Below are 24,904 nucleotides of genomic sequence, written 5' to 3'. Positions count from 1 at the left end.
AAGAATTAGATATGTCATAGCTTCATGAGTTTAGAGAAAAAAGGTAAGTAATGCAACACAGATTAACAAAACCACAATTTGGAGCCTCCTAAATTATCATTAAGTTGAATCGTCATACTGCTGTAAGTGTAACAAATACATTACCCTGCCTTAATCTCTCAGCACCCAAAAATGTACGTTACTTATACACTTATATATATATATATATGTGAAACCATTAGTTTTTATATTTACCTTAAGGTTTCATTATGATACTGTGAGAGAATGGTTCTGTGGCTCATTTTCTTCCAGTGACCTACTCACCATTTGAAAAAAAACCTTGCCCTCCTCAGGTGTCATTAACAGATGTCCAGCGCATGGATAAGTTAATGAGTCTTACCCCACCTGACTGTCTGCCGGCTTCTAGAGCGCGGCCCTATCATGTGTTACCTGGCCGTCCTCTCAGTGTAAGAGGACGTTAATTGTCAGTGAGGCGCCAGTCTCTCCCCCTGCCCTCCTCTGGCGTCAGTCAGAGCCAGGAGAGGTGGCATCAAGCCTGGCCTCTGAGCGCTCCAGACTCCCTGGGTCCGGAGGGAACCAGCGGGCATGATCCAGTGTGTGGAGGCCATCCCTGCAGTATGCACCTGGCCTGAACTTGAACGCTTGAATGGAAAAGCTGCCCAGAAAGAAACAGGGAATTCAAAGGAATGAAAAGGGAGACTTATTTGTAAAACCCAAAGTCGCTCAAAGTAAAACTCCTGTCTCCTGCTCGATGCCGTGCAGAGTTCTCTCATTGCTGATTGGCGTTCGACCAACATGTGTGTGTGTGTGTGTATGTGCGTGTGTGTGTGTCTCTCTCCTGGCTCCTGTCTGCCGTCCGTCTGCCTCCCCTGGATTGGACTCCTGTCGCCTTCGCAGTGAAGGGCCACTCAACCTGGGTGGATTTTCTTTCCCCCACATCTGCTATGAATTTACCAGAGCCAGGCCATTCAAAGGCTCCTTTATGGAGCCGTCAGGAGCCCTGTGACTGCTCGCTATTAAGACACATGCACACGTATGCACACCTTGGCACACACACGCACACACACACACACACACACAAACACACACACATGTACACAGAAACAGACATTTGTATTCATGCACACATTTATACACATGCGTACATTTAAATATGTATTATATACAGTAGACTGTTTATTTATTTCTATGTCTGTTTTCTTTCTATGTCTGTTTTCATACCCAAAGTATTAGATACACAAACACACAAAATACACATATATTCGTACAAGTCTCCAGAATACACAAAAATCTGAACTTAAGTCTGCCCCGACAGCTGCAGCCCCCTTTTTAAAGTGAATCACCCAACCATGGTGGAGGGTGGTTATTGGGCCATTACACACTTTAATCTATTTATTGCTGCCATGCCTCTCACTAGACACATGCACACTCCAGAGAAACATGAGCTGTGACAGCAGCGGCAGGATCAGTTTGCTGTTATCAACTTCATTTTGAAAAAAAAAAAGGTTTTTCGGGGAAACAGGTCTGCAAGAGATCATTTCCCATTTCTCCTCAGATCAAGATTTTAAACGTCTTCCAGCTCTGCTTTTTTTAAACAAACTCATCCATCCTTATTCATGGAGTGGAGCCAATCCCAGTTGGGTAGACCTTGGTTAGTCAGCCACCATATTAACCACTTAATATCACATGGAAATATCATTTTAAAGCAATTGTTTAAAATATTGTAGGCTAATTTGCTTTCTTGCCAAGAGTTTGATAACAGTTTTAAAAAACAGCCTGCAGAGGGTTAGCTTAGCCAAGCTTTGTCCAAAGCTAACAAAGTCTGCCTATAAACATAGTCCCCCAATTTATGTGCTTTATGTTTTGTTTTGTTTTTCAAATCCATACAAAACCTAAAAACCTTGTTATTTTGGTACAAATGTCCTTCGTGCTAAAATAATTAGCCTGCTAGCTGCCTGACCAACACGCCTCTGATGATCACTATAGTTAATATGTTGTCATTTGTTTTTGATTGACAGATACAAAAAAGTGTATAAATGATATGTCAAGGTTTAATATGTGGTTATGTGCAAATTATTTCTCAGCCTGGCGCACGAGAACCAAGCTAACTGTAGGTTTTCCATGTTTCCAGTCTGCTAGCCTTGCAAACTGCTGGCTCGAGCCCTCTTCTCTTAAACATTTAACAGACCACAGAGTAGTGTCGATATTAAGATGTCAAACTGTTTCCTTCAGCAAACTGGAAATAGGGGCTAGCCTCAGTCTACTAGTCCCAAAGCTAGCAAAAATGCCCAACCAGCACTCCTAAAGCTAACTAATTAGCTCATTAAGTCTCTGGGTGCAATTTACAGGCTAGAAATACTGAGCTCGTAAATTACGTGCATATTGTGTTATTGTCGGATATATCCAGACTAGCTGTTTTCCACTGGCTAAGCTAAGCTAACGGTATCATGGCTGTATTACGAGCTTCTCTTTTCACTCTGGGCAAGTTTCTCAAAAACATTTCTAAGAAGACACATTTGCTCAAAGCGTAAACAAGAGCCAGTGGTAAAACTGAAAAAAATGCAGCTCTATGTCAGGTGCTTGTGTTGAGAGGGAAACACTTTTTATCATATTTTTAAGAAAAAACATCCTTTTATGCGACGCTCGAAACAGCAGGAGGAAGTTAATTGGCTTTTTATCATCCACTGCTAAGCTTTACAAAGAATCCAGAGATATACTGTATAAGCCTATTCAACATTTGGGATCACTGGCTTGACTGAACAGGAAGATGAAGCCTCTGTATGAATCATGAAAGGCTTCAGCCCAATTATTACGTCTACAAGTTTGACTCCCTTTCATCTTCCCCGGAACACGCTCATCCAATTGTTGCTGCTGCCATATCTGGATCCCCGAGTTCAAAGACATCGTTGGGTGATTCTGAGGTTATTCTCTCCGCTCGTTTTTTCACGTTGCCTGTAACGCTTTTTTTAGATTTGCGCCTTCACGTAAATGTTTAAATTAAAAGATCATTGATAAAGACGTAAGGAGCATGTACAGGAATACCCTGCATTTATCCGTTTGATGAAAGCGAGCCGGAGGATATGGTGTACGCAGGCCATGTGTGTATCCTGGCACTGATGGACGCAGTCATGGCAGAGTGGATATGACTGATATGTAAATGCTGCTGTTTGGAGCCTGATCGACAGGAAGATTCAAACTGTTTCAGAAGAGCGGAGGATCCCCTTTGGGATGAGAGCTCTGTATTCCCAGGAGAAACGGCATCCTCTGAACTCTTCCATTCCTGCCCTCCCTCACTTTTCTGCCCTTTTTACTGTGGTTATATCATCAAAGGGAGAGGACGCACATCAGTGGAGAAAAATTGGGGGAGACGGCTCTGTTTTGTGAATAATGCATTAACAATCATTTGTACTTGCACTTGCGGCGGAAATGAGGGAGAAATTGAGGGCATGTCGCCGCCGCGGTCACATAAGTTGGCTTTGACACACAATTTTCAGGTCACCTTTATGCTCTATGAATGATTGTGCTACTTCACTTCTCTCTGTTCTGGCAGACAGTCAGGATTTTTTGGTCGCTCTCTTTCTCTCCACTCCTTGTCCTCAATTTCTCTGTATGCATTCCTGCAGCTGCCAGTGTGATCGACTACTGACTGAGCTCATTCTGAAGTGTGCAACGGTATGACACAAATCGGGTTTACGCTTACAGCTCTAAACTCCCTTCATTCAACATTGACTCCAGCAGCAGAGCTGGACTCGCTGTGACAAGTTGCTTGATGGTACCGGGTGTGGGACACGTGTCAATACTGCAGCGAGTCTTATAACCTGTTCAGACTGTTGAAAGGTTTTGATAGAGATTACATTTCTAGATTAATAGGTAGACGATAGGTATTAAAGATACAATTTGAAGTGTCATAGAAAGGCGTTGAGCCATCTAAAGGTTAATTTATGCTGTACGTTCGAACAGTTAAGGAACAGGATGTTGTCTGTCTGACGTGTTTTGTACGTTCTCTGCATTCTTTTCGTCTTTATTTGTGCCTGTCTTCGGAAAGCTTACACATACGGACAAAACAGAAGAAATAGTGTAGTACCACCAGAAACCGGGGCAGTGCAGTCAACAGCACCAGGAAGACAACTGAAGGACATGAGAAAAAAGTTTCAACAAAGAATTCACCGTCCACATGTTGCGATGTATTTAACAGCCTCACAGATCAACGCCATTAACAACACAACTGCTTTTGCCTTTTTAAGAGTTACATAATCACAACCTCTTCCACTGTCGCAATGTTTGTAGTTGTCAGGAACTCTCGACGCTGCGCTGCCCTCTGGCTAATGTATTGTTCAACAGCCATGCCAACGTAAAAGACACATGGAAGTAAATGCTGTGTCGGTTACATCGTTTGAAACTGCATAATTAGAGCTGCTGTTTCTAGCAATAGCCTAATAGCTATATACCATTTAACAACATGAGGAAATAAAGTAACAAGGAAGAAATCCATAGTTAAATATTAAATGGTAAATTGTCTGTATTTATAAAGCGCCTTCTAGTCCTGATGACTCAAAGCACTTTACAGTAAAGATTTTATATTCACCCATTCACACACATTCATGCAGTGCATCATTTTCTCCATGATAAGGCAACTGGGGGTTCAGTATCTTGGCCAAGAACACTTCGGCATTTGGAATGGGGAAGACTGGGAAGGAACCGCCGACCTTCTAGTGAGAGGACAACCGCTCTAACAAACAGGCGGATTTAAGTGAAGCAAAAGGTGAATAGTAATTATTTTAATGTATCATTACAGTTGATTAATGTATTTATCTACCTTTGTTCTTCATCACCTCTTTATACGTAGATGAGTCTCTAATGTGTGGTGGAATCCTGCCTATATACATGTGTATATATCCAAGACACGCCTCTGCTTTACTGTGGTCAGACGTGTGTGTGTTCAGTGTTGGATTCTCTCACAGCTCATCATGTCTGGTGGAATAAGTGGGAAACACACTTGTTCCCTCATTGCCAAATGCCCTCTGTGCTGACTTGGACCTGAGGTAAATATTTGCAGGGTGGGTTGCACCGCTCTGCTGACAACACACACACACACACACACACACACACACACACACACACACACACACACACACACACACACACACACACACACACACACACACACACACACACACACACACACACACACACACACACACACACACACACACACACACACACACACAAACACAGTGGGTGGATGACTCTGTCGTACTCTGCTGCTGTCAGTTTGCTCAGGGTTCAAAGATAAGTCTGCACATGGCCACAGTTTGCACCTGCTGCTGCTGCTGAACAATGTTTTAAAAGAATTCCGTGAAAGTTGATGCATCCGGAAACGTTAAAGGAATTAAATGTGTCCTGAGTTGATCTTCTGTTGCTCAGTCATTTGTCATGTCAAACCATAAAGTGCCAAAATACAAGAAGTTAAAAATACACAGACGTGCAACGTGAATTACTTACAAGTATTACCTGAACCGTGTGGGATCCGCTGGAAGATGGTAAATTTGGTGTCATTAAAGAAAGAAACTTACGGTAATACACTGACAGGACTCATTGGGTTTAACAGTAATTTAATGTGTCAGGTGTCTCTTGTGTTGAACCGTTTATCAGGACATGTCAGAGTTTGGCTGTTTGACAAGAGGTGGACAAACTCGGGTTCAAACTGTGACCTTACGCTCACAGTGAACTACACAGCTCTCTCCAAATCACACAACCAATTCAGGTAAACAGAGTTGCCTGGTTTATAAAGTATGAAGTTATACATTTCACAGTGTCAGATATGGTCAATATATACATACACATTATGATGTGCTCCATGTACAACAGTAACAGTTAGTTGCATATAGACTGACTAAATAAATACAAACTGTGTATACAATAAAAAGTGATCCATCTCCTCACATTCATTAGGGTCATTCAGGCGCATTTGAACTCACACAACTACACACAACCTTCACTTAATGAAGTGGCTGTAAGTTATATACTCTGACTATATATAAGAATGGATAACATGTACGGCTCCCCAAAAGTGAAGCCAGTGTCTCCATCGCCACCTGGTGGCTGGCTGTGGTATAGCTCATCAGCCCCTTCTCCTCCATGTTAAATGATGGGACAAGGACCAAACTAAAAAGTCAAAGTACTCCATGACTGACAGCTGAGACTGATTGACACAGGGCTTTGCTACCACGTCTCCATCCTCCCATCACTACTGTGCAGTACTCAAATACGTAAAATGGCAACTATCGTACACAGGATCTTTTTGCTTCATTTCTGCATAGTGGGAGGAAGAAAATATGTGTCGTCCATCTCTGACATTAAGTGACACACTCACTAATCGCTCAGCACTCACGAAAAACAAGCAAATAAACATAACAGAGAATTAACCACTTATAGGAGCTATACATTTCCTTAAGGAGTTGGTGGAGACCAAAAACAAAGAGCGGGAATATAAAGTTAAACTCGAACTTGAACAATTACGAGTCAGTCTCAGCTGTCATATATGACGTTTCGCCACCGTTTTTTAAAGCATCAAATTAAAACCAAGTTTACACATGAAAATGACTAACTAAAATGACATAATCTGAGAAAAATGTTGACTTTCCGTCACATCCACTAACACGGAGGGGGTAGGATTTATGACCTTTCACTGTAGACAGCCACCAGGGGGAGATCAAGATGGTTTGGCTTCACTTTTGGCAATTTTTCATTTCCTCCATCTTTATTTACAGTGTTTGATGCTAACGTGGCCATAAATCAGATACTGAGAAAATTGGAACTCACGATACAGGGAGTGTTTCTTCACCTCTCAGTCCTGCAACATGTAAATCCTCAGGAGCTTTTTCATGCTACAGAGCCACATGTTGGTTCCTTTGACCTGCACAGGGAGTACAAGTCCGGTGATTAATGCTCTTCTCAGCTACGTTTCAGAGCGTAGGATGCACCGCATGAGGAATGAACAATACTTCACATGTCTCATGAGCCTGGAAAGACCCTGATAGACCCACCAAACCTCTTTACAATTAATATAGCTCATCATGACTGTATTGTATTTCATTCAATTTTAACAACAAATTCTTTCACGCTGAAGAGACTAAACCTCCTCAGAGCGAAGTGATTTACCACTCAGAGTTCATCAGAAGTTCATTCAAATCATGCAGAGGCCAATTTGGTATAAAGCCCAATCACATTGTTTGGCTGCGTTTCCCAAAACAGTTAGTCACTAAAACTGGTTGTCACAGCGGCTGAGTCAGCGTGAATCCTCACTATCAACAACAACACAGACACAGATATATGACTTCTCTCCAACACCTCAGGGCTTATCTCACTATGTTCTTTATACGTTTTTTCTCGTGGGTCAAGCTCATGAATCTGCAAACTTTAACAAAAATAGACAGGTAATATACAATACATTTTCATACCGATGATAATTTAAATTAAAGAGAATGCAAGTTTACTAAACTCTACTTCTGAAAAATTGTCATTAGATATTCAAGTTGAGGTAACTCTTCTCTTCTGTTTAGTGAAGGGAAAGAGTTTGATTCAAAATCCATATATATATATACATTAAGATTGTATTTCCACTGAGCAACATCTTAAAATAAGTTATCAACAAACCATTGATAACAAACAATAGACTATAACATGGTAATAAACCTGATTGTGGGAAAATGTTTTAAGCTTTACTCGCTGACCCAATTCATTCTGTCTTAGAGTGTGTGAAGCCTTAATAGCAACACAACAGACATAAATCTGGGATTTCCCTCCAACTTCCTTTAGGGCTTATAATCATAATGATCTTAATGGGTTAGGGTTAGGGTTAGGGTTAGGGTTAGGGTTAGGGGTTAGTTGTATTTTTTAGCTTTGTATTTTTTTGTAATCTTGCATACAACACACAAACGAAGACTTAACCTTTGTGTTGGAAATTATTCAGTGTATTTTTCTAAGATAAATTAAAGTTATTGAAGGACAATAAAAAGTGAACTATGAATTTTCCTTTATTGCATCTGAAATCAGCTGCTGCCATGTTTCACTAATGAAGTGCTATGTTTCCACTGACTCTCCTCATCTCTGACCTTTCCTCTGATCCATCTTAGCTCCTACACCTGTTGCCAAATTACAGACAGCCCACAGGCTGTCAGCGCCTCCCTGCGAGATTTTTCACGAGATCCCACTGTCCTCCTTGCTCTCTCCTCTGCTCCATACATCGTAACCTCGTGCTTCCATCACAGTGTTTGTCAGGCGAGGGGGAGCTCTTCTGCGGCCGCCCACTACCTGTTCAGAGCTCCCTTAGAAAGTGGCTCCGACTACCGAGTGCAGGGAAATCATTATTTAGGTGCATAAACAACCTTAGAAACCACATTCTGTGGCTGTCTAGACATGTGAATGACCTTGTGTAAATATCTGGTGCCACTTGTGTCCTCTGCTTTCTACTGGCCAAAATGGAATTGGTCTTTTTGACATTGTCCTGTGAAAATTTGACCAAAAACAGAGGAAGTTGCACCTCAGTCAGAAAAAAAACAGTAAGAGCTGGATCAGTTTAGACCAGGATGTGTAATTACATCCTAACTCTACCACTAACCTTTCCCACTTAATTTTTTTAGAAGCTTCAGTCCAGGTTGCTCGCCTTTCCAACGACTCCAGGTGTTCCAAAGAAAAGACTCAACTACAGATAGAAATCTGTTTGATATTTTATTAGAAAGCAAAATTAGACATCACTTGGTGGTCACCGAGAGCCCGTTTTCCTCCCTGTTCATTGTCTTTCACAAGTTTTTACAGATGGCAGTGATGTCACGTCTTCGACTGACCTGGGGATGCTTGACACAAAATAAAACAGGGAGAACTAGTCTTCGTCCATAGCCTTTATTGGAAATTCTTTACATTGTAAATCCTCCGAAACTGCCCAAACCCAACTTTAGAGACTATAAATATATATATAAAAAAGGAAGTGTAAAAAGACTTTAGCAGTTCCTCCAAGAATTAAGAAAGCATTTACAGTCAGGTCTCGTTTTAAGAGAGAAGGGGGCAGTCACCTTTTTGTTCGTTGAAATGTCCAACAATCACAACAGTGAATGCATCAATTGTTAATCGTGTCAGGAGCAAAGCTGAACCTAAACAAATAGAGGGAAGGGGGCGCAATCGGTGGGCAAATAAAATCAGGAAATCAGTGAAGTTTCGATGATAACAGCACTAGATAAAGACATGAGAACAGCACAGTACAGACCAGACAGAAGAGGGGAATCAACCACGGCCTCATCAATCTGCTGGCAACCCCGCCGATGATGCACACTTAACTTATGACTGTTGATTCAACAACAAAAGCAAACAAGCTGAGGAGTCAAAAAAACCTAGCACTAGCACAGTGGCAGTCAGGTGACACAGCAGCATCATTGGAGGCGGATGAAGCTGGTACAAAGAGTAGGAGGACAGCACCACCTGGTGAACGAACCAGGACTTGCTGGAAAACCCTTCATTTACCTCTAAGGAGCTGATTCAACCCGTTCAGTTTGAGGACATGGGGTCATTTAGGTGTTCGTCACAAAATGTACAAGCACGTGACAGCTTCTGCTGCGACAACAAAAAGTACAATAGCTCTGAAGTGTTCTCTGTGTCGACTAGGAGAGCTGAGGTTACACCTGGCACTTTTTACTGGATGTGACTAAGATCAACAAGTTTATCATTTACATTACCAAATAAAATGTGCAAAAAATATCAAATATTCTAAAAAAATGCCCATTTTTCTTAAACATAACATTTGTTGTTTTAAACACAGTTTACAAATGTCAATGCACAATTTTAATAAAATCTGGTCCTGCAGCTGCTGGCATAATAGGAGCACTTTACACAAGAAGAGTGCAAAGTGACGGAGCATTGAGGTACCGGTTCTTTATCTAGTGGCAGGCCACTACAGAGGACGAAAAGGCTGGTCCGCTCTACGCACCAAGACAAAAACTACAGTCGGGTCCCACTTTTTAACAAAAACCCCAACTATCTTGGCACAAAGAGCTGGGGTGATTTTTTTTCTTCTATTTTTAGCATTTAAGTGATGTGACTACGTGGGGGATCGGCAGTCTCGACGCAGCTTTTGACCATGAGTCTGAGCTGGAAAACAACTACTACAACTAGTAATATCTACCATGTTTATCTATACACTTGCATTTGACCAAAGATGATCTTGGTGGCAAGAGGATTAGGCGGAGCGATTTACAGGTGACGTGGTTTTGTAGAGGTCAGTGCTGTTTCTAAGCCAAGAAAGAGGGTTTCAGCTACCTCGACAGCATCTCTTTAACCGAGAAACACTGTTGGTGAGTGAAACACACTGACAGGTAACAAAGGTGTGAGTGCGACAAAACATTCTACAACTGGACTATGGCTACATCCACTACGTTTTCAAACGAAAGCAATCTGTATCCACACAAGCATTTTGGCTCCAAATAAGTTTTAATTCCATCCATACTAACCCGCCTGACAATGCAGATCACATGACCACTCAAGTACACTGGGTATCCGCGTGCTGCTGGACACGGGAAATGTTGCGGTTTCCTCCAATAATAGCTCGTCAGCAGCTGTATCATTGTACTAATGCAGAATTAAGCTGCACAACAGCTGTTAGCAAAGACAACAGGGTCAGCTATGATTGTAATAGTTCTTCACCGTTTTCTTCCGGATGCGGGTCATGTGATAGGAGACGAATTAGCAAGGGCTACCTTGTGACTGAAAAGACCCAATCTACAAATGTCTGCGTCATCGTTTCCAAACATCCCTGTTTCTGCCCGTCCAGACGAAAATGCAGCGCCAGAGTTTTCAAACTAAAACTTCGGCTTAAGCAGCGGTAAAACTCCTGAGTATTGTGGACGCCAGGCGTATCTGTAGCAGTGTTGAGGCATTTAATGAAAACGTGGTAGAGTGGATGTAGCCTATGAATGAAGCTCTGATTACACTGTCCTGGTGTGAGGTCAAATCAAATAGTCTTAAGAGCTATAAAAACGTCTCCGTCATCTTTTCTTGGTTGAACAAAAACATCACCAATATTAAACATTACAAATATAAATCAGTTTTCTTGTCCTCGTTCAAAAATATGAACAAAAATACAAGAAGACAAAAAAAAACGTCTTTCTGAGGATTGAGCCCCGCTGGCTGTGGGAGGAGAAGATGGGGGGGGGGGGGTCTGAAGCGGGACAGATTATTTTTTTAAAGCAAAGAAGACGACAAAAAACACCCTGGACTTCACGAGCGTTTCTGCCTTTTGGAATGTCGCTGCTGCTGGCTGGACCGGTCCTCCCGCGGACGAGCTCTCCGTGTGTCCCGCTCGCCATCGCTGTTCTCCTCCCTGTAATCCTTCTTGCCTGAGGTGGCAGAGGAGCGCTTACTTCTCCTCCTGCCGTCGTCATCGTCGTCATCGCTCTCGCTTTCCTCATCTTTCTGTCCTCGTACGTTTCTGGGCTTCTTCCTGTTTGATTTGCCGTTCTGCATCTTCTTCCTTGGCTCCTCTTCCTGCTCTTCATCCTCTTCTTCTTTTTCCTCCTCCTCCTCCTCTTCTTCTTCTTCTTCTTCTTTTTCCTCCTCCTCCTCCTCTTCTTCTTCTTCGGATGTAGCAGGAGCTTGGCTGATGCGTTTGCGCGAGCGGCGGCGGAGGTAGCTGAGACCCGGCAGCAGCTTTTGGAGCAGCTCTGTGAAGCTCTGCTCCGTCTTGACCATACAGGAGAGCACGGTGCTGCCCTGGTGGTTGTACTCCTCTGCGTTGGAGAAGACCAGTTTTATGTCTTCCAGGAAGTCGTTGCCGTGACGATATTCCCCCTGGCTGAGCTTTCCCAGCATCGTCTGGAAATCCATGGGCTGGGAGATGATGTCCAAGTAGTCCTCTGCCTCCTCTGTGGATACAGGATCTCTGAAAGAGGCGCATGAGCAAAGTTAGACTAAACACAGAGGATCATAGGAATTCTAGCTTCACTCAGTCATTCTGCTGACTACAATAAACACTGAATGATTATTGTCTTTGTTTGATCGAACATGTAGGAGGAGCATCAACATGTTTCAAGTGTGAAGCAGAAAATAATCAGTGATTTAATAGTATAACTTCAAATATATCAACCTTCAAAAGGCCTTCGCTCATCAAGGAGAGCAACATATTACGATCTTAATGTGAATCCTCTGAAAACAGGCCTTTGATTGTTGATTAGATCAGATTATTGTTTGCATGATCATGTTGAAATCGAACTTATAAAATCCACGATAGCTAGAAGGTTTTGGATCAATGATTTGTGTTTATTTAGCTAAATCTTACAAAAAAACGTTTTTAATAGCACAATTTAATTACTTTTATTATGGATTATTTACTTGCACATCATTTTGGCCTAAATTGTACAGATTTTAGAGATATGAAGCGTTTGAAAGGACATCAGAGTGAGCAAAAGATATACTAGTGGACCATTTTAGTTTTTAAAAAGGTTAATGTTTGAGGACAGTGTATCATGATGATAAGCATTGATAGACAATTTAAGGTCTTTTTAGATTTCTACCTGAATGAAGACAACTGGCTCACATATGGAAGTCAAGCCAAATCTTGACTCTATACAAACTGAGGGAATTCATTGCAGAGTCCATTATGGCCAGAGCACCTTTCCTGGTTTACACAGACCACTAAGTAAAACGTATAGGCCCCTGTTGTTGGAGCAAGTTACAGTCGGATCCATTTGATGTAAACTTCTCTAATTGTGGGGTTTCTCAAAAGTTTAAAAACAAAGGTTCAAAAATCTGCTTAGTATCATCACTACGCTGAATATTGCAGCATATAGAACATGGTCGTGGCTCACCTGAAAGGCCAGCTGTAGCGGAACTTGGTCAGTTTCTTGAGGATTTCCTCGCACCTCTCCAGCTCCTTCGCCTGCCTCCGCACGCCTGACTGGGAACTCTGTCGCACCTGTGGAAACCACACAAGCAACACATATCACTAAACAATAATATAAAAACTGAATGCTCTCAAAAGAACACTTGAAGACAAATGGTAGCAGGGAGCTGCTGTGGCCACTTACCAGTTCGTCGATGTCTGCAGGGCTGTTGGGGCCAGCCCTATGTTTGCTGCTCTGACTGCTAGAAGACGGCGGTGTCTTGGGTTTGCTCTTTGAATGCTTCTGTCGAGACGAGGACTGCTTATTTTTCTTCCTTGGTCTCACTGTAATGAAACATTAAAGGGTGAGAAATTAAAAGCATGCATAAGCTGCAGTCCTGGTTATGGAATCAAGTTCATTCATGTTTAGTTTGTCAGATATGTTGATATTTTAGATTGGACCAAACGAATCAATGGCCACTGTGGATTGAGTCCTACACCGTCAGTGATCTATCACAGTCTCAGTCCATAAATGACCGAAATATTCTGTTCTTGGGGCAGTGCCAGCTTCTCTTGAACTATTTGGCCTCGATGCACTAAACTTCTTAATTGTTGATGTGCAGGCTGGAACTGACAGAGGGGATCGTCCTGCCACATACTCTGAGTGAAGTCAGAGTGAGACGTGGCTTCAAAGCAACGTCCAGACCCAAGCGCTGCTACATGACAACACACAGACAATAGAGACGGGGGCTCAAATTCCCCATCAGCATTCCTCGCATTCACAGACTTCAGCCGCAAGGACCAACGCTCTACAAAACCAACTCGGGCTTTAAAATCTGGGACTTGTCTTTGTCTTGTTAATTTATTATTTAAAAGTGTGTGATTCATTCATGAAACAGGGCTGATTCCAGTTTAGAGTGGGTACATAAAATATCACTGATATACCTGTATATGACCAAATGTTCTGATATACTGGAACATTTGGTATATTCCCATATTCATCACAATCACTTCACTGAAATGTGTGATATGAGAAACTGTTTGAATTCTTTCCTAAATCTGATTGAATACACTATCATCAAAGATGAGACAATATTGTGAAACCTGGATTTCATTTCCTCTCCTCGATACTCACAGGTGTGACCCATGGCTTTGTAATCATTGTCCTCCTCGTCATCTTCTTCTTCATCAGAGTCCTCCTCTTCAGACTCCTCCTCATCCTCTTCTTCATCTGTGTCTTGTTTATAGTTCCTGCAACAGAGAAATTTTCATTCTGAAATCTTAGACAACTGACAAAGATGGTCTGTAGTTTGAAAGGGGCAGATTTGATTGTTGAGAAAAAAAGTTTTCAAACATTGGTTTCAGTGAAGCTACAAGAACAACTGTCCTGTTCTGCTGTCTAATGTTAGTTTACTTGAGCCACTCGGGTCAAATAAGTAATTGTGGCTTCTTCAACATTCATCAGTTTGCCAATGTTGGGCTGCATTGAACAAAGATGGCAATGAATTTGCTTCCCTGGCTTCTGTCAAACTAGCAGTACTTCACCAGCTCTTATTTTAAGACAAAATTGCATCATGAAACAGTAGAACATTGTAATCTGTGCAAATCTAACCAGAAAAGGTAACGTATTATCCAGCTCTATTCATTTATAGTCATTCATTATGGCGTGTAGCAGGGTTGTGATTTGGACTCAGTAGTTACATTTACAGAAGTTCTTTTCTATGTTGGGTTTTATGTAAATGCTCCACAGCACATTTCAGTGAGTTATGTGTGCAACGGTTAAAAAGGTTTCTAGAGACTTGAGGTCACATTACCTCTGTGGATAACCCCACAGTAATACAACATCTTGTATGGACGATGGAGAACAGACGTACCAAAACAAATGTCGTGAGGACAGACAGTTACCTTGAACGAGAGCCGCGTCTGGCCACAGTGGGCTGGCAGGCGGGACACCGCCATTCTCCAGCAGGGATTCGGTGGAGTACCGGTCGCAGGCAGAACAGGTGGAAGGCCTTGTTGCACTCATCACAGAGGATCAGTTTCTCATCCTCACCTGGACAAAATTAGTATTAATCAAAATATAACTTTAGAAGATGCATTTTTTTTAATCCATTTTGTTTGACATGTGATATTTTCTCAGCATTTCCACATTTTCATTCTTTCAATCTTACTTGTCCGGGTCTTAACTTCCTGAAAGGGCTATTTTTTCCTGTGTGTCCAATGTTGCTGAGCACGTAACTGAGTGTTTACCATCATCTTATCACTACAGGTTCACTTGATGGGGAGCTGAGCTCTCTGATATTAATGTTGACCTGCTTGACACTACTTGTCTGTTTTGCTCTGTGCCTGCTGCCCTGTCTGGATCTGAGTCTAAACTCTGACAGCATCAACACAGGTGGGTTCTGCCTGAGCACTGGACAAGGAGCAGAAGACTGTTTGGGCAGTGGAGAGATGCTTTCACTCACTGAGCAGACTGACCGTGTTTATATGCTGGCGTTAAAACAAAAAAACGCAAATCAGTTGGAACATCATAAATAAGGAAAATCCGAGAGAATTGGAGCTGACTATGTTACTGTAGTTCATCATGTTACTGTGATTTTTAGCCAATTGAAAGGACAGTGAAAACACAGAACCAAACCTGTGGGGGTAGGATTCTGATTGAGAAGGCAGATGAGGTCAGTCGTTACCTTTTTTGCGACAGACTTTGCAGCGAGCGTTCTCAGCAGACATGTCCCACTTGATGCAAGCGTCCAACATTCCCAGGAGCAAGTGCATGCGGGAAAAGGTCTGGGCCTCTCGGATCGCCGTCTTCCACTTCTCTACCGCCGTGGCTACCTATGAGGAAAAGGTCAACATAACAAAAGATTAACAGTCAACATTTATACAGTTACTGTATACTCAGTGATGTAGTAATATTAATAGATATATACTAAGCTACATTTATTTATCACCTTTCTTCACAAAAAATAACAAAGTGCTCCACAAAAGGATAAAACAATAACATCTATGGTCAAATCAATTTAAATTCACATAGATGAGAGCTCTGATGAATAAAGTGGTTAACACTAGTTCAAACTGACATGGCAACAGACTTATTATTACACCAGTCAATTACCTTTTGATGACACTAAAACTCAAAACCAGATACAAACACTTCAATTATTTCTCTTACCCTGGCCTCCTCTGCCAGTCTCTTCTCCTCATCAACCTCTTCTGCCTTGCTGTTTTCTTCGCCTCCTTGCCTTCTCTTCTTTTTCTGCTTGGGGGCCATGAATCCCTGCAGGAACTTTTTGATTACACAGGCCTGGATGGTGATGATGCACTCGCCAAAGTCTTTCAAGCTTTCTGTGTCTTTCAACTGTGTACAGAAGATTACAAAATTATGAATTACAGTTGCAGGTTTGGGTTGACACAGTGGCAGTTTGAAAGAATAAGAACGGATGAGGGTGCTGTTAAAGGGCTGGGTCAACAAGCAGTTGACATCTTAACTATACCAATATGGAAATGAGACAAACCAGTCACCTGTTCTTCGATGTCTACGTTGTCCTCCAAGTATCCCAGACCTCCCTTATGGAGCCGTGAAGCCACCTCCTGGATGTCACTGCGCAGGTATTTCAGCAGCTCTTCGAAGCCATCACAAGTCCTGAGGCCAATTTTGCCCTTGCGGGTCAAATTGATGGAGTGGATAATGTCCTGATACCTACACATGGAAGGGAGAGATTTGTTTAACATTGAATCTGTTTTCAGACATCACCTGCAGGTAAAATCCGGAGACTTGGCTATGGAGTTTGCCTTTTACACATGCACAAACACAGCAGCAGGTTTTCTGCACAGACGCCTTCAATCTTCAGGCGAGAGGTGGAGGAGCCGGGTGCAGCAAGCAGAGGCCAGAAGTGACGCATTAACTCTGCTGCCTAGATCAAGTGATTTTCGCAGGTGCCGGCTCTTATCAGCACAAACTCACTTCACAACTTTGTTGATATCTTCGTTTGTGTCACCGCTTTTTCACCGGGAGATATTTGTTTTCTTTTAGATTTTTCGCCTTGTCACACACAACTTGAATAATTTGCCCTATAGCGACAATTTTTTTTACCTGTTTTGTATCTTTGCCTTCAGTTCGCTTTCTCTGGCCCCCTGACAATGAAGACTTTCCACCAGCTCCTCAAGCTCAGCTGTGTTGTCACATATGAACCTGGTTAAAAAAAAGATACAAACGTTTGAATATGGCAATGACAGCATAAAAGAGGAAAGGAGTAAAATAAATCAAATGAAAGGGAAAAAAATGAAATCAAAATGAAAAAAAGAAAAGACACGCTCAGCTCTTACCAGAGATTCTGTCCCTGATTGGGAGCAGTGGTTTCTATACAGACGTCAGGTGCCGCCCCCTGCTGGGCTCCTTCACTAATAGCACCATCTATGCTGCCATCATCCTTTTCAGTTCCTTCAGCTCCTACAACAAAAACAAATTATCATCTTAAGTTAAAAAAATATATATAAATAAACAAATATTTATTACTAAGCAAGTTATTATAAATATAAATTAAACTATGTATATAAAAGGCCAACTAAGGAAAACATAAAAAGAAAGGGAAGCACCATTATGGATTTAGAATAATTCCTTAATTTTGAAATATTTTACCTTGCGATTCATTAGTAGTGGCTGACTCGCCATCCTCCTCCTCTTCCACTTCAGGCTCAGCTGGTTTTTCTTCAAGTGGAGGGGTGAAGTTGTAGTCAATGCTTTCGTGCACCCAGCCTTTCTCAATGTAGAGACCAGGAACAACATCTGAGAAAAGCCAGTATCTAAAGAAAAACAAGAAAGTCTTGAAGGTTAAAAAATTGACTGAAGCTATTAGAATCGGTATATGTACAAAATCTATTACTGTGCAGTAAACACCTGTTATGATTTCTGTCTGTGCCCAGTGGCGCCCTGCGCAGTATGAGTCTGGCTTTTGTGATTCCCTCCTGGAAGGCTCTCTCTGCAGAAACCCTCTGTTTACGCATCCGCTCCTCTTCAGCTTCCTTCTCCATGCGCTCTGGAGTCAGGGGAATACAGTGACAAATAGAGAGTGAGGTATACTTACAGAGAAAAATATAATAATGTTAACTTGTCCTGTCTTCCTGTCAGTGACTGAAATTAATAAAAGATCCTATAGATGGACAAACTATAAATTCCGAACAAAATCTAAATTGTCCCAACTAACAGTAGAACAAACCAGCAAAGCATTTGTTTGTGATTTCTGAAAAGGTCACATATTTAAATTGGTCCATAGCCTGCTTTGACGTTTACCTTTGTTCTGCTTGTCCATCTCCTCCTTCTCCTTCTTGGCCTGCATAGACATCAGTCGCCGGCTCTTCACTGAGCTGATCATGTCCTCTGACTCCAGCTCCACCTTTACCTCCTTTTTGACCTCCTTCTTAAGAACACCATCTCTTTTCTTCTCACCTTTGAGACCAGAGGAAAAAATCTACTTATTGTATCAACTTATATTTACATTTTGGAGGAAGTATTAAAAGAAACCCTGTGTAGTAATAATACAATGTCAGTATTGAATCTTCTTATTTATTCCACAGCTAAAGCTCTATGGTGACGGTCAGCTACCTTTGGCCTCCATCCGCTTATTCTTCTCAGCCCTCTTGCGATCATTGATCTCCTTCAGCATGGCCAGACGCTCCTTCCACAGCTCAGCCGACCGCTGCTGCATTGCGTCGACATGGTCTTCCACTGAGTAGGTCATGAGGATGCGGTGGCAAAGTGCCACCAGCAGGCTGACCTTCTCTTCGGGGCCCAGCTCAAACACCTCAATTGTCCCAAGCTTCTCCAGGAACTCGCTTGTCACCACATCATCAAAACCCCCCATGGGCCCCGAGCCCTCGGAGCCCTGGCCACTTTCCTCACCATGAGCATCACAGGGGCGCAGACACAACCTGGCCAGCTCGGACACAGAGTGCATGGTGAGAGGGATCTCAGATAAGGGCATATCGAGCTCGCTGTAGCCCTCGGCCAGCTCATCCTGCAGCAGCGTCTGGAGCAGCACTACGAGCACGCGGTTCAGGTAGAGGAAGCCGGATCGCTCCCCAGCCAACGCTTCCAACAGAGCCACAGCTGTGATGGGATACTGGTCATCCGGCATCAGCAGCCCCGCATAGCAGTTGAGGAAGTCCACGACCATGGCAACCTCACCAAACAAGGTGTTGGGCAAACCCTCAGGCATTTCAACAAGCTTGAACACCGGCAGGGTTTGGCCGCCTTCAATCTCCTGGTCCTCATATCGACGTGATTGTTCGCGGCGGACCAACATCTCCTTCTCCCTTCTCTCCTTAGCCTTTTCCCGCAGTTTCTCTTTGACTTCTTTGCGTCGCTTCTTCATCTCTTCCTGCTTTTCCTCTTCGCTCATGGCTGCCAAGCGTCTCTTTTGCTCAAGAAGCTCCCAGCGTTTCTGCACGAGCTCTTTGAGCTCCTCCGGGAGACGGCCGCGATCATCTGCCGATAAGGTCTTTGCAGCCTTGGAGACGAGAGAGGAGAGGGTAGTTTTTTTGTCCTCTTTTCCCTTATGCTCCTTATAGAAGCGGAGGAGGTGAAGAGCCATGGGGTGCAGCGGCTTCCCCAGTTTAGGTGAACCCATGCCAGTGCTTCGGACTCTCTTCTTCGGGCTCCCTGCAGAGGTGCTCTTAGCCAGATGCAGCAGAGTCATCTGTTTCATCTTCGGTGTCTTGCCACCAGCTTTGCCATCCTTTTTAGAAGCTTTGAGAACACCAAGCTTCTTATCTCCGCTCTTTGCGGTTTTCTTTCCTTCTTTCTTGTCCCCAGACTTTCTGCCTGATTTGGGAGTAGAGGGCGCAGAGCCCTTGCCTTCACCTTTCTTTGGACTTCCTGAGTTCTTTACCTTCAGCGGTGAGCCATTCATTTTTATTTTCTGAAATACAGACAACATGACATCATTCATTTCACCTCATTATAATTGAGCAGTATTTCTAAAGGATTTTTTGCTTAGAAGACAAGTAACCTGCATGTGGCCCCAGATGGTGGGACTAAGGGGCAGGCCCGAAGCATCTTTCTTTTTCCTTTTCTTCTCTCCCATCTCACTTCCTGAATCCTCTCCTGGCGTATCAGAGTTCTTGAGCCTCTTGCTAAGTTTACCTTCTGGAGATGTCAAGCTCTTACGCTTCGCAGAGGGATTTTCTGCTAAAAACTGTAGCGAAACAAGAGTGTGAGCCAAAAACAAGCGAAGGTTTTAAAAACAGTCACATCACGAAAGAGGCCTCGGATGAATTACCTTGTGTGGATCAAGAAGAAAGTCGCTAAATTTGCTTGGCAGGTTAAACTTTTTCACCAGTTCATCCTCGACCACCCAGGGAGCACTCTCACCCATGCCCAGCCTCAGCGCATAGTGCCTGATGAAGTAGCGCATGATCTCCTTTGTTGGAGGGCGCTCCGTTCTGAACAGACTGTCTACAGGGACATCACTGATCACCTATAGCAGGAGTGAAGGGATTAAAATGTCTTTAATCAAGAATGAACAATCGTCAAAAGATAATTTTTCCGGAGAAAATTGTCATCAGTTGAGGACTATTAGAAAATGCATCTAAACATTTGTTGAGTGCTGAAGACAGGATACAAACCTTCTCCTCACTGATGAGCTTCACGTCGTACTTCAGAGGAAGGAATTTGGGCATAACCCACCTCTTCTTTTCCTCCTTCATGGCAGAGGGAAGTTTCCTTGGAGAACGTCTGGCTCTGTCACCTGATAGGAAGTGAAGCGTTGTTATTTTAAAAGAAGATATTAAGAGGAAAGCCTAAAATTCTGATTGTAACTTTATTAATTTGGACTCACTGAGACTTTCCCTCCTGTTGTCGTCCTCTCTGGGAGGAGGCTCCTTCCTCTGGTTCTCCTGACTTGCATTCTCCTTGTCGCTTGATGGAGAGTCGCAGGCGCCTTCAAGCTTCTTCTCCCCCGCCTCGCCCTCTGGATTTTCTTGGGGGTGGATCTTCACCACCTTCACCTGCAAACTTTTGTCCTTCCCCACCTACAGAAAAAAAAAAGATTCAGGACGTTTCCAATCAAATAATGCTTACCACTGTTCTACCACTAGGAGGGGTTTCATTAAGATTTTTTGCAGTTTTCTCTATTGCATTACCTTTTTAGCAAAGACTCTTCAGTGTTTTTATAATTGGATGAAAGCAACTGAAACAAATGACTGCGAATGAGGGAAAATATAAATACAAAACCATACTGTCTGCTTTTGTACAAAGTCAGCTACAAATTTAAGAATATATTATTAGTTGGTAAGGCTAAATGGAAGAAAACGTTTTATGGTTCTCTAAAGACAATGCCTGAAGCAGTTCAGTGAATGCAAAATATTAACATACTGCTAATGCTATGGGTGTGATTCCTGTAGATGAGATTACAGATCCAATTACAAAGTTACGCAACAGCTGAACGTAAGACACAAGTTTAGAAATGTGAGGAGTCAAACTAACCAGGAAGTCGCACTCCTCATCAACCGCATACTTGGTTAGGATTTCAACCCAGGCCATTTCCACCAGTTTGTCTAAAGACACAGTGTTGTGGTGGATCATCTCCAGGACAGGCCTCTCAAACCACTGGGGATACTCTTCCTGAAGCCTTCACATAGAGCACAAGGAGCAATTAGTACAAAAAAGTTAATATAACCAGAGTATAATACAATTTTAGCACTACTATCGTTTTGTGTCTCTTGACATATAAAGTTAGAGATTGTTAATGTTCTGTCATCAATTAAAAACAAGCTTGGCTACCAAGAGTTTAGCCATGTTGGACATTAACTGGATTTGTTCATGGGTATGATGTGCTGTATTCACAGCAACATTTCATTCACACAGTTTGAATTCCTGCCCTGCAGTCATCACAGGGACCACAGCATTACATAACAGGACAACAAAGGGATGAGAGTGGCCAGCAGGGGGAGTTGAATCTCTGGTCTGATATTATTAGACAGGGCTTAAATGCATCTTGTGATCCTGGGTGACTTGGATCTGGGCAGCTCCACACTGCCCTACTCAGTTCTGCCTTGTCTTTGCTGTGATATCTCTTTGGTTCACCTATATGGTTTAGGTCACCTTCCCCTTCCTGACAGCACATATACAGTACAGCATTAGTACACCTGGCTGTAAATAAGTGAATTGCAAGATGTCTATTAATATTCTGTCTAAATTTCTCCCCTTTGCACATCAGAATAAGTAAACTCTCACCAGGACATATAGATTCAAGGATGACTCAATCACACACACACCCTCTAAATAGAATAAGAGGAGGAGCACCAGATCTATCCAATCCTAGCAAAGCAGCAAGCCTTGTGACCTTGACTGTGGGATAATGTCTCTTTCATAATACTAACAAGCTTCAATAAAAGAAGCACACTTGTATGTTTGTGCAAGTGCATCTAAATCACCAACAAACGTTTACTATTTAATAACACCCGGAGCCTGTACTTCTGAATATATAAGAATGTGTAATGACTGTGGAGCTGACAAATGGCTCATATTTCGATGGCCGTATGGAGCTGTGAACATGTTAACGCTTGGTGTGATACTCACAGTTCGGTGACTTCTTGTTCCTCCTCCCATGCTTCTTTGTGCGTCAGCTGGCTGCTTCCAGTGCTCTTGCATGTCCAGATACGCTCACTGTACCTCTCCAAGCGTGCCTCATACTCACTGTAGTGATGTTGGTCAAGGTAAACTCCAATAATCACATGGAAACAATTAACAGTTTACTCATTTGCATTCTCATGACAACAAGCAACACACGCAGGGTGCTGACCAATTTGTGACACTGTTGTTGACAGTTAATATGGGGCTGGGACAAAGGGGAACCGGTCTTAGCAAAATATAACACATTGGCCGCTGTGGCTCAGGAGATAGAGCAGGTGGTCCACTAATAGAGGTGTTCCACTAATTAGAGGGCAATTTGAACACAGTCTCATGCATGCTGAAGTGTCCTTGAGCAAGACACTGAAGCGCAAAATTTCTCGATGCTTGTGTATGAGCTGGGAACATATGGGACGATGCTGAGAATGGTCCTGACTATTTAGGAAATAAATTTAGGCGACAGTAAACACTTTCATGAGTTGGGTTGATGCGAGTAAATAGTTTGGATGTAAACAAACGACCACAATAATAAAGTGAGAGAGATTCATGGCAGCTGAGACAGTAGGAGCTGGTAGAATGAGACAGGAAACCACTTCTATAAGCACTGAAGATATATCTCAATGTAACAGTCAGATACAAGCAGTTGGTTGAAATGACCATCACATGTATCCAAACATGCTACAAGCTATGCTAACTTAACACGTCTTTAAACTACTTTAGCTCAACGTGTGACACTTTGATCTGTCGCGGTTAGCTCTATAGTCCTACTGGCTGTTTCAAGTTTCCATATAAACATCTCTTAACAAAACGAACGAGTAAAGTCACCTCATTATTACACTTGAACAAGCTTAGCTACCAAACCTGTTTTAAACTAGTTACTGTGCGACAGCTGATCTCCTCATTGTCCAAACTCAGGAACTCAAAAGTACCGGCAGCTGACGCCTGGGAGCTAGCGAGCGATGCTAGCTCCAGCCTGATGCTAGCTCCAGCCTGTGAGAGCAGGCGACGGGCTATTGTGACATGATTGGAAACCTGGTGTTAGCGGCTTGCTAGCTAGCGGTGCTAGCTCTGGGTAATAACTGACAGCAGGGCCGTACGAGGGTGAAAGTGAAAGGACGACCGTCAACACTAACTCTGTGTAGTTAACTAAACACACGAAGTGTACAAAAGCCGCTTAAAATGTGTGTCTGTCCCACTGTGAGACAGCTAGCTATGACGGGAACATTAGCAGAGAGGTGCGTGAGCTAGCAGCTTGTCACCCAGTGTTCCATGAGCACACGCGGGGAAACGTTCAAGAGATCTGGTGGAAATCACTTAGCGTTGTTAGCTTGTCTTACAACCTGGCGTGTGTGAGTGTGCGGAGGTTAATACATCCAGGCAGACAAAGCCAGATATATCACATGCCGACTGTCTCCGGCAACAGCGAGCATCAACACCATGTTAAAGGATACTCTTTGTTCCTGAAGGCCTCCTTGCTGTGCTCGACGATGTAGACCTCCTCTCCCGGGCCTGGTGGCTCGGCTAGCGGCTTAGCCAGCGGGTAGGGTTTCCGGCCCAAAAGCGGTGCCATCTCAAAATCACAGCTGGCACGGGTGCCAACGTTAACACCAGAACTTATATCAACGAGTCAGTGCAACAATATACTACAATTTGTCCTTAGCATGTATCCAAACGTCCCGAGTCACGTTAGCACGGCTCACGTTACCGCCGGCAGGCCCGGCACCCAGCGTGTAGCAGCTAGCCGACTAGCTAGCAGGCTGGATCGCTATCTCGTTGCAAAACAATAACAGTGCCCGCCGCCTCATTGCATCCTGCTCCTCTCCTCCTGGAGCTGTGTGGCGGGGGCTTCCACGCTGAGTCTGGGATGTAAACAGCTGGACTGGCCTCTGGAGAGAGTTGGTGAACTTTTATCTCCGGGTTTCCAGGAAGAGCCACACGATCCAAACCGAAATCAAACTCGCGGCAACGACGCTTCGCTCGGCGGGCGGTCTGGCGCGCTGCTCTGTCCCGGGTGTGTGCGATCCAGGCCCGCGTTCCTTCCACCGGTTCCTCCGCTGCTGGCTCGCTGTGTCCCGGCTTCTCCCTGTCAGATACCTGTGGTAACCTGATTTACACCAAAAAAAACAAAAGTAGCCTGGATCAATCAAGAGGTTAATTCCTTTCCGAAATGGCGGGAGTTTCCAGTGCACCGGCTCGAGTCACCCTCCGCTCTCCGTTTCCCCGGCAAGCGGCGTCGCACGTAAGCCCCGCCCTCACACGACGTTCATTGGTTTCCTCAATGAAGCGCCCTCAGCCAGTTGGCGCCACGCGTTCTGTGATTGGCTGATGTGGCCCGTCTATTGTCAGACAAGCTCAGCCCGCATCACATAAGCCACGCCCACGCTGCATAAAAAAGCGGGGTCAGCTGCTGA

The 24,904-nt window shown here is 43.4% G+C and overlaps 1 protein-coding gene across 1 annotated transcript; it reads right to left on the bottom strand.

Moving 5' to 3' along the window:
• Nucleotides 1–8,713: 8,713 nt before the first annotated feature.
• Nucleotides 8,714–24,685, bottom strand: baz1b (bromodomain adjacent to zinc finger domain, 1B). Its single transcript, XM_061073257.1, has 21 exons — nucleotides 23,945–24,685; nucleotides 22,443–22,559; nucleotides 21,348–21,492; nucleotides 20,701–20,893; nucleotides 20,489–20,610; nucleotides 20,143–20,340; nucleotides 19,873–20,058; nucleotides 18,468–19,782; nucleotides 18,156–18,311; nucleotides 17,763–17,901; nucleotides 17,505–17,668; nucleotides 17,192–17,315; nucleotides 16,959–17,057; nucleotides 16,388–16,565; nucleotides 16,038–16,223; nucleotides 15,553–15,700; nucleotides 14,771–14,918; nucleotides 14,001–14,116; nucleotides 13,071–13,210; nucleotides 12,852–12,958; nucleotides 8,714–11,926 (listed from the first exon to the last, which is right to left on the bottom strand). Exons 1-21 carry the CDS (start codon nucleotides 24,061–24,063, stop codon nucleotides 11,266–11,268), a joined length of 4,761 nt encoding a protein of 1,586 aa, XP_060929240.1. The 5' UTR covers nucleotides 24,064–24,685; the 3' UTR covers nucleotides 8,714–11,265.
• Between the last annotated feature and the right edge of the window lie 219 nt (nucleotides 24,686–24,904).

Source organism: Limanda limanda, chromosome 6, assembly GCF_963576545.1.
Source record: "Limanda limanda chromosome 6, fLimLim1.1, whole genome shotgun sequence".
NCBI classification, from domain to species: domain Eukaryota; kingdom Metazoa; phylum Chordata; class Actinopteri; order Pleuronectiformes; family Pleuronectidae; genus Limanda; species Limanda limanda.
This window is presented reverse-complemented; position numbering and strand designations above follow the sequence as displayed.

Excerpts from the sequence above, each read along its gene's own strand:
- baz1b (XM_061073257.1), bottom strand. The coding sequence starts at position 24,063 with ATGGCACCGCTTTTGGGCCGGAAACCCTACCCGCTGGCTAAGCCGCTA. Across the intron at positions 21,493-22,442 it reads GAACAAGAAGTCACCGAACT|GCTTCAGGAAGAGTATCCCC; the intron begins GTGAGTATCACA and ends CTCTATGTGAAG. Across the intron at positions 12,959-13,070 it reads CTGCAGACATCGACGAACTG|GTGCGACAGAGTTCCCAGTC; the intron begins GTAAGTGGCCAC and ends TGGTTTCCACAG.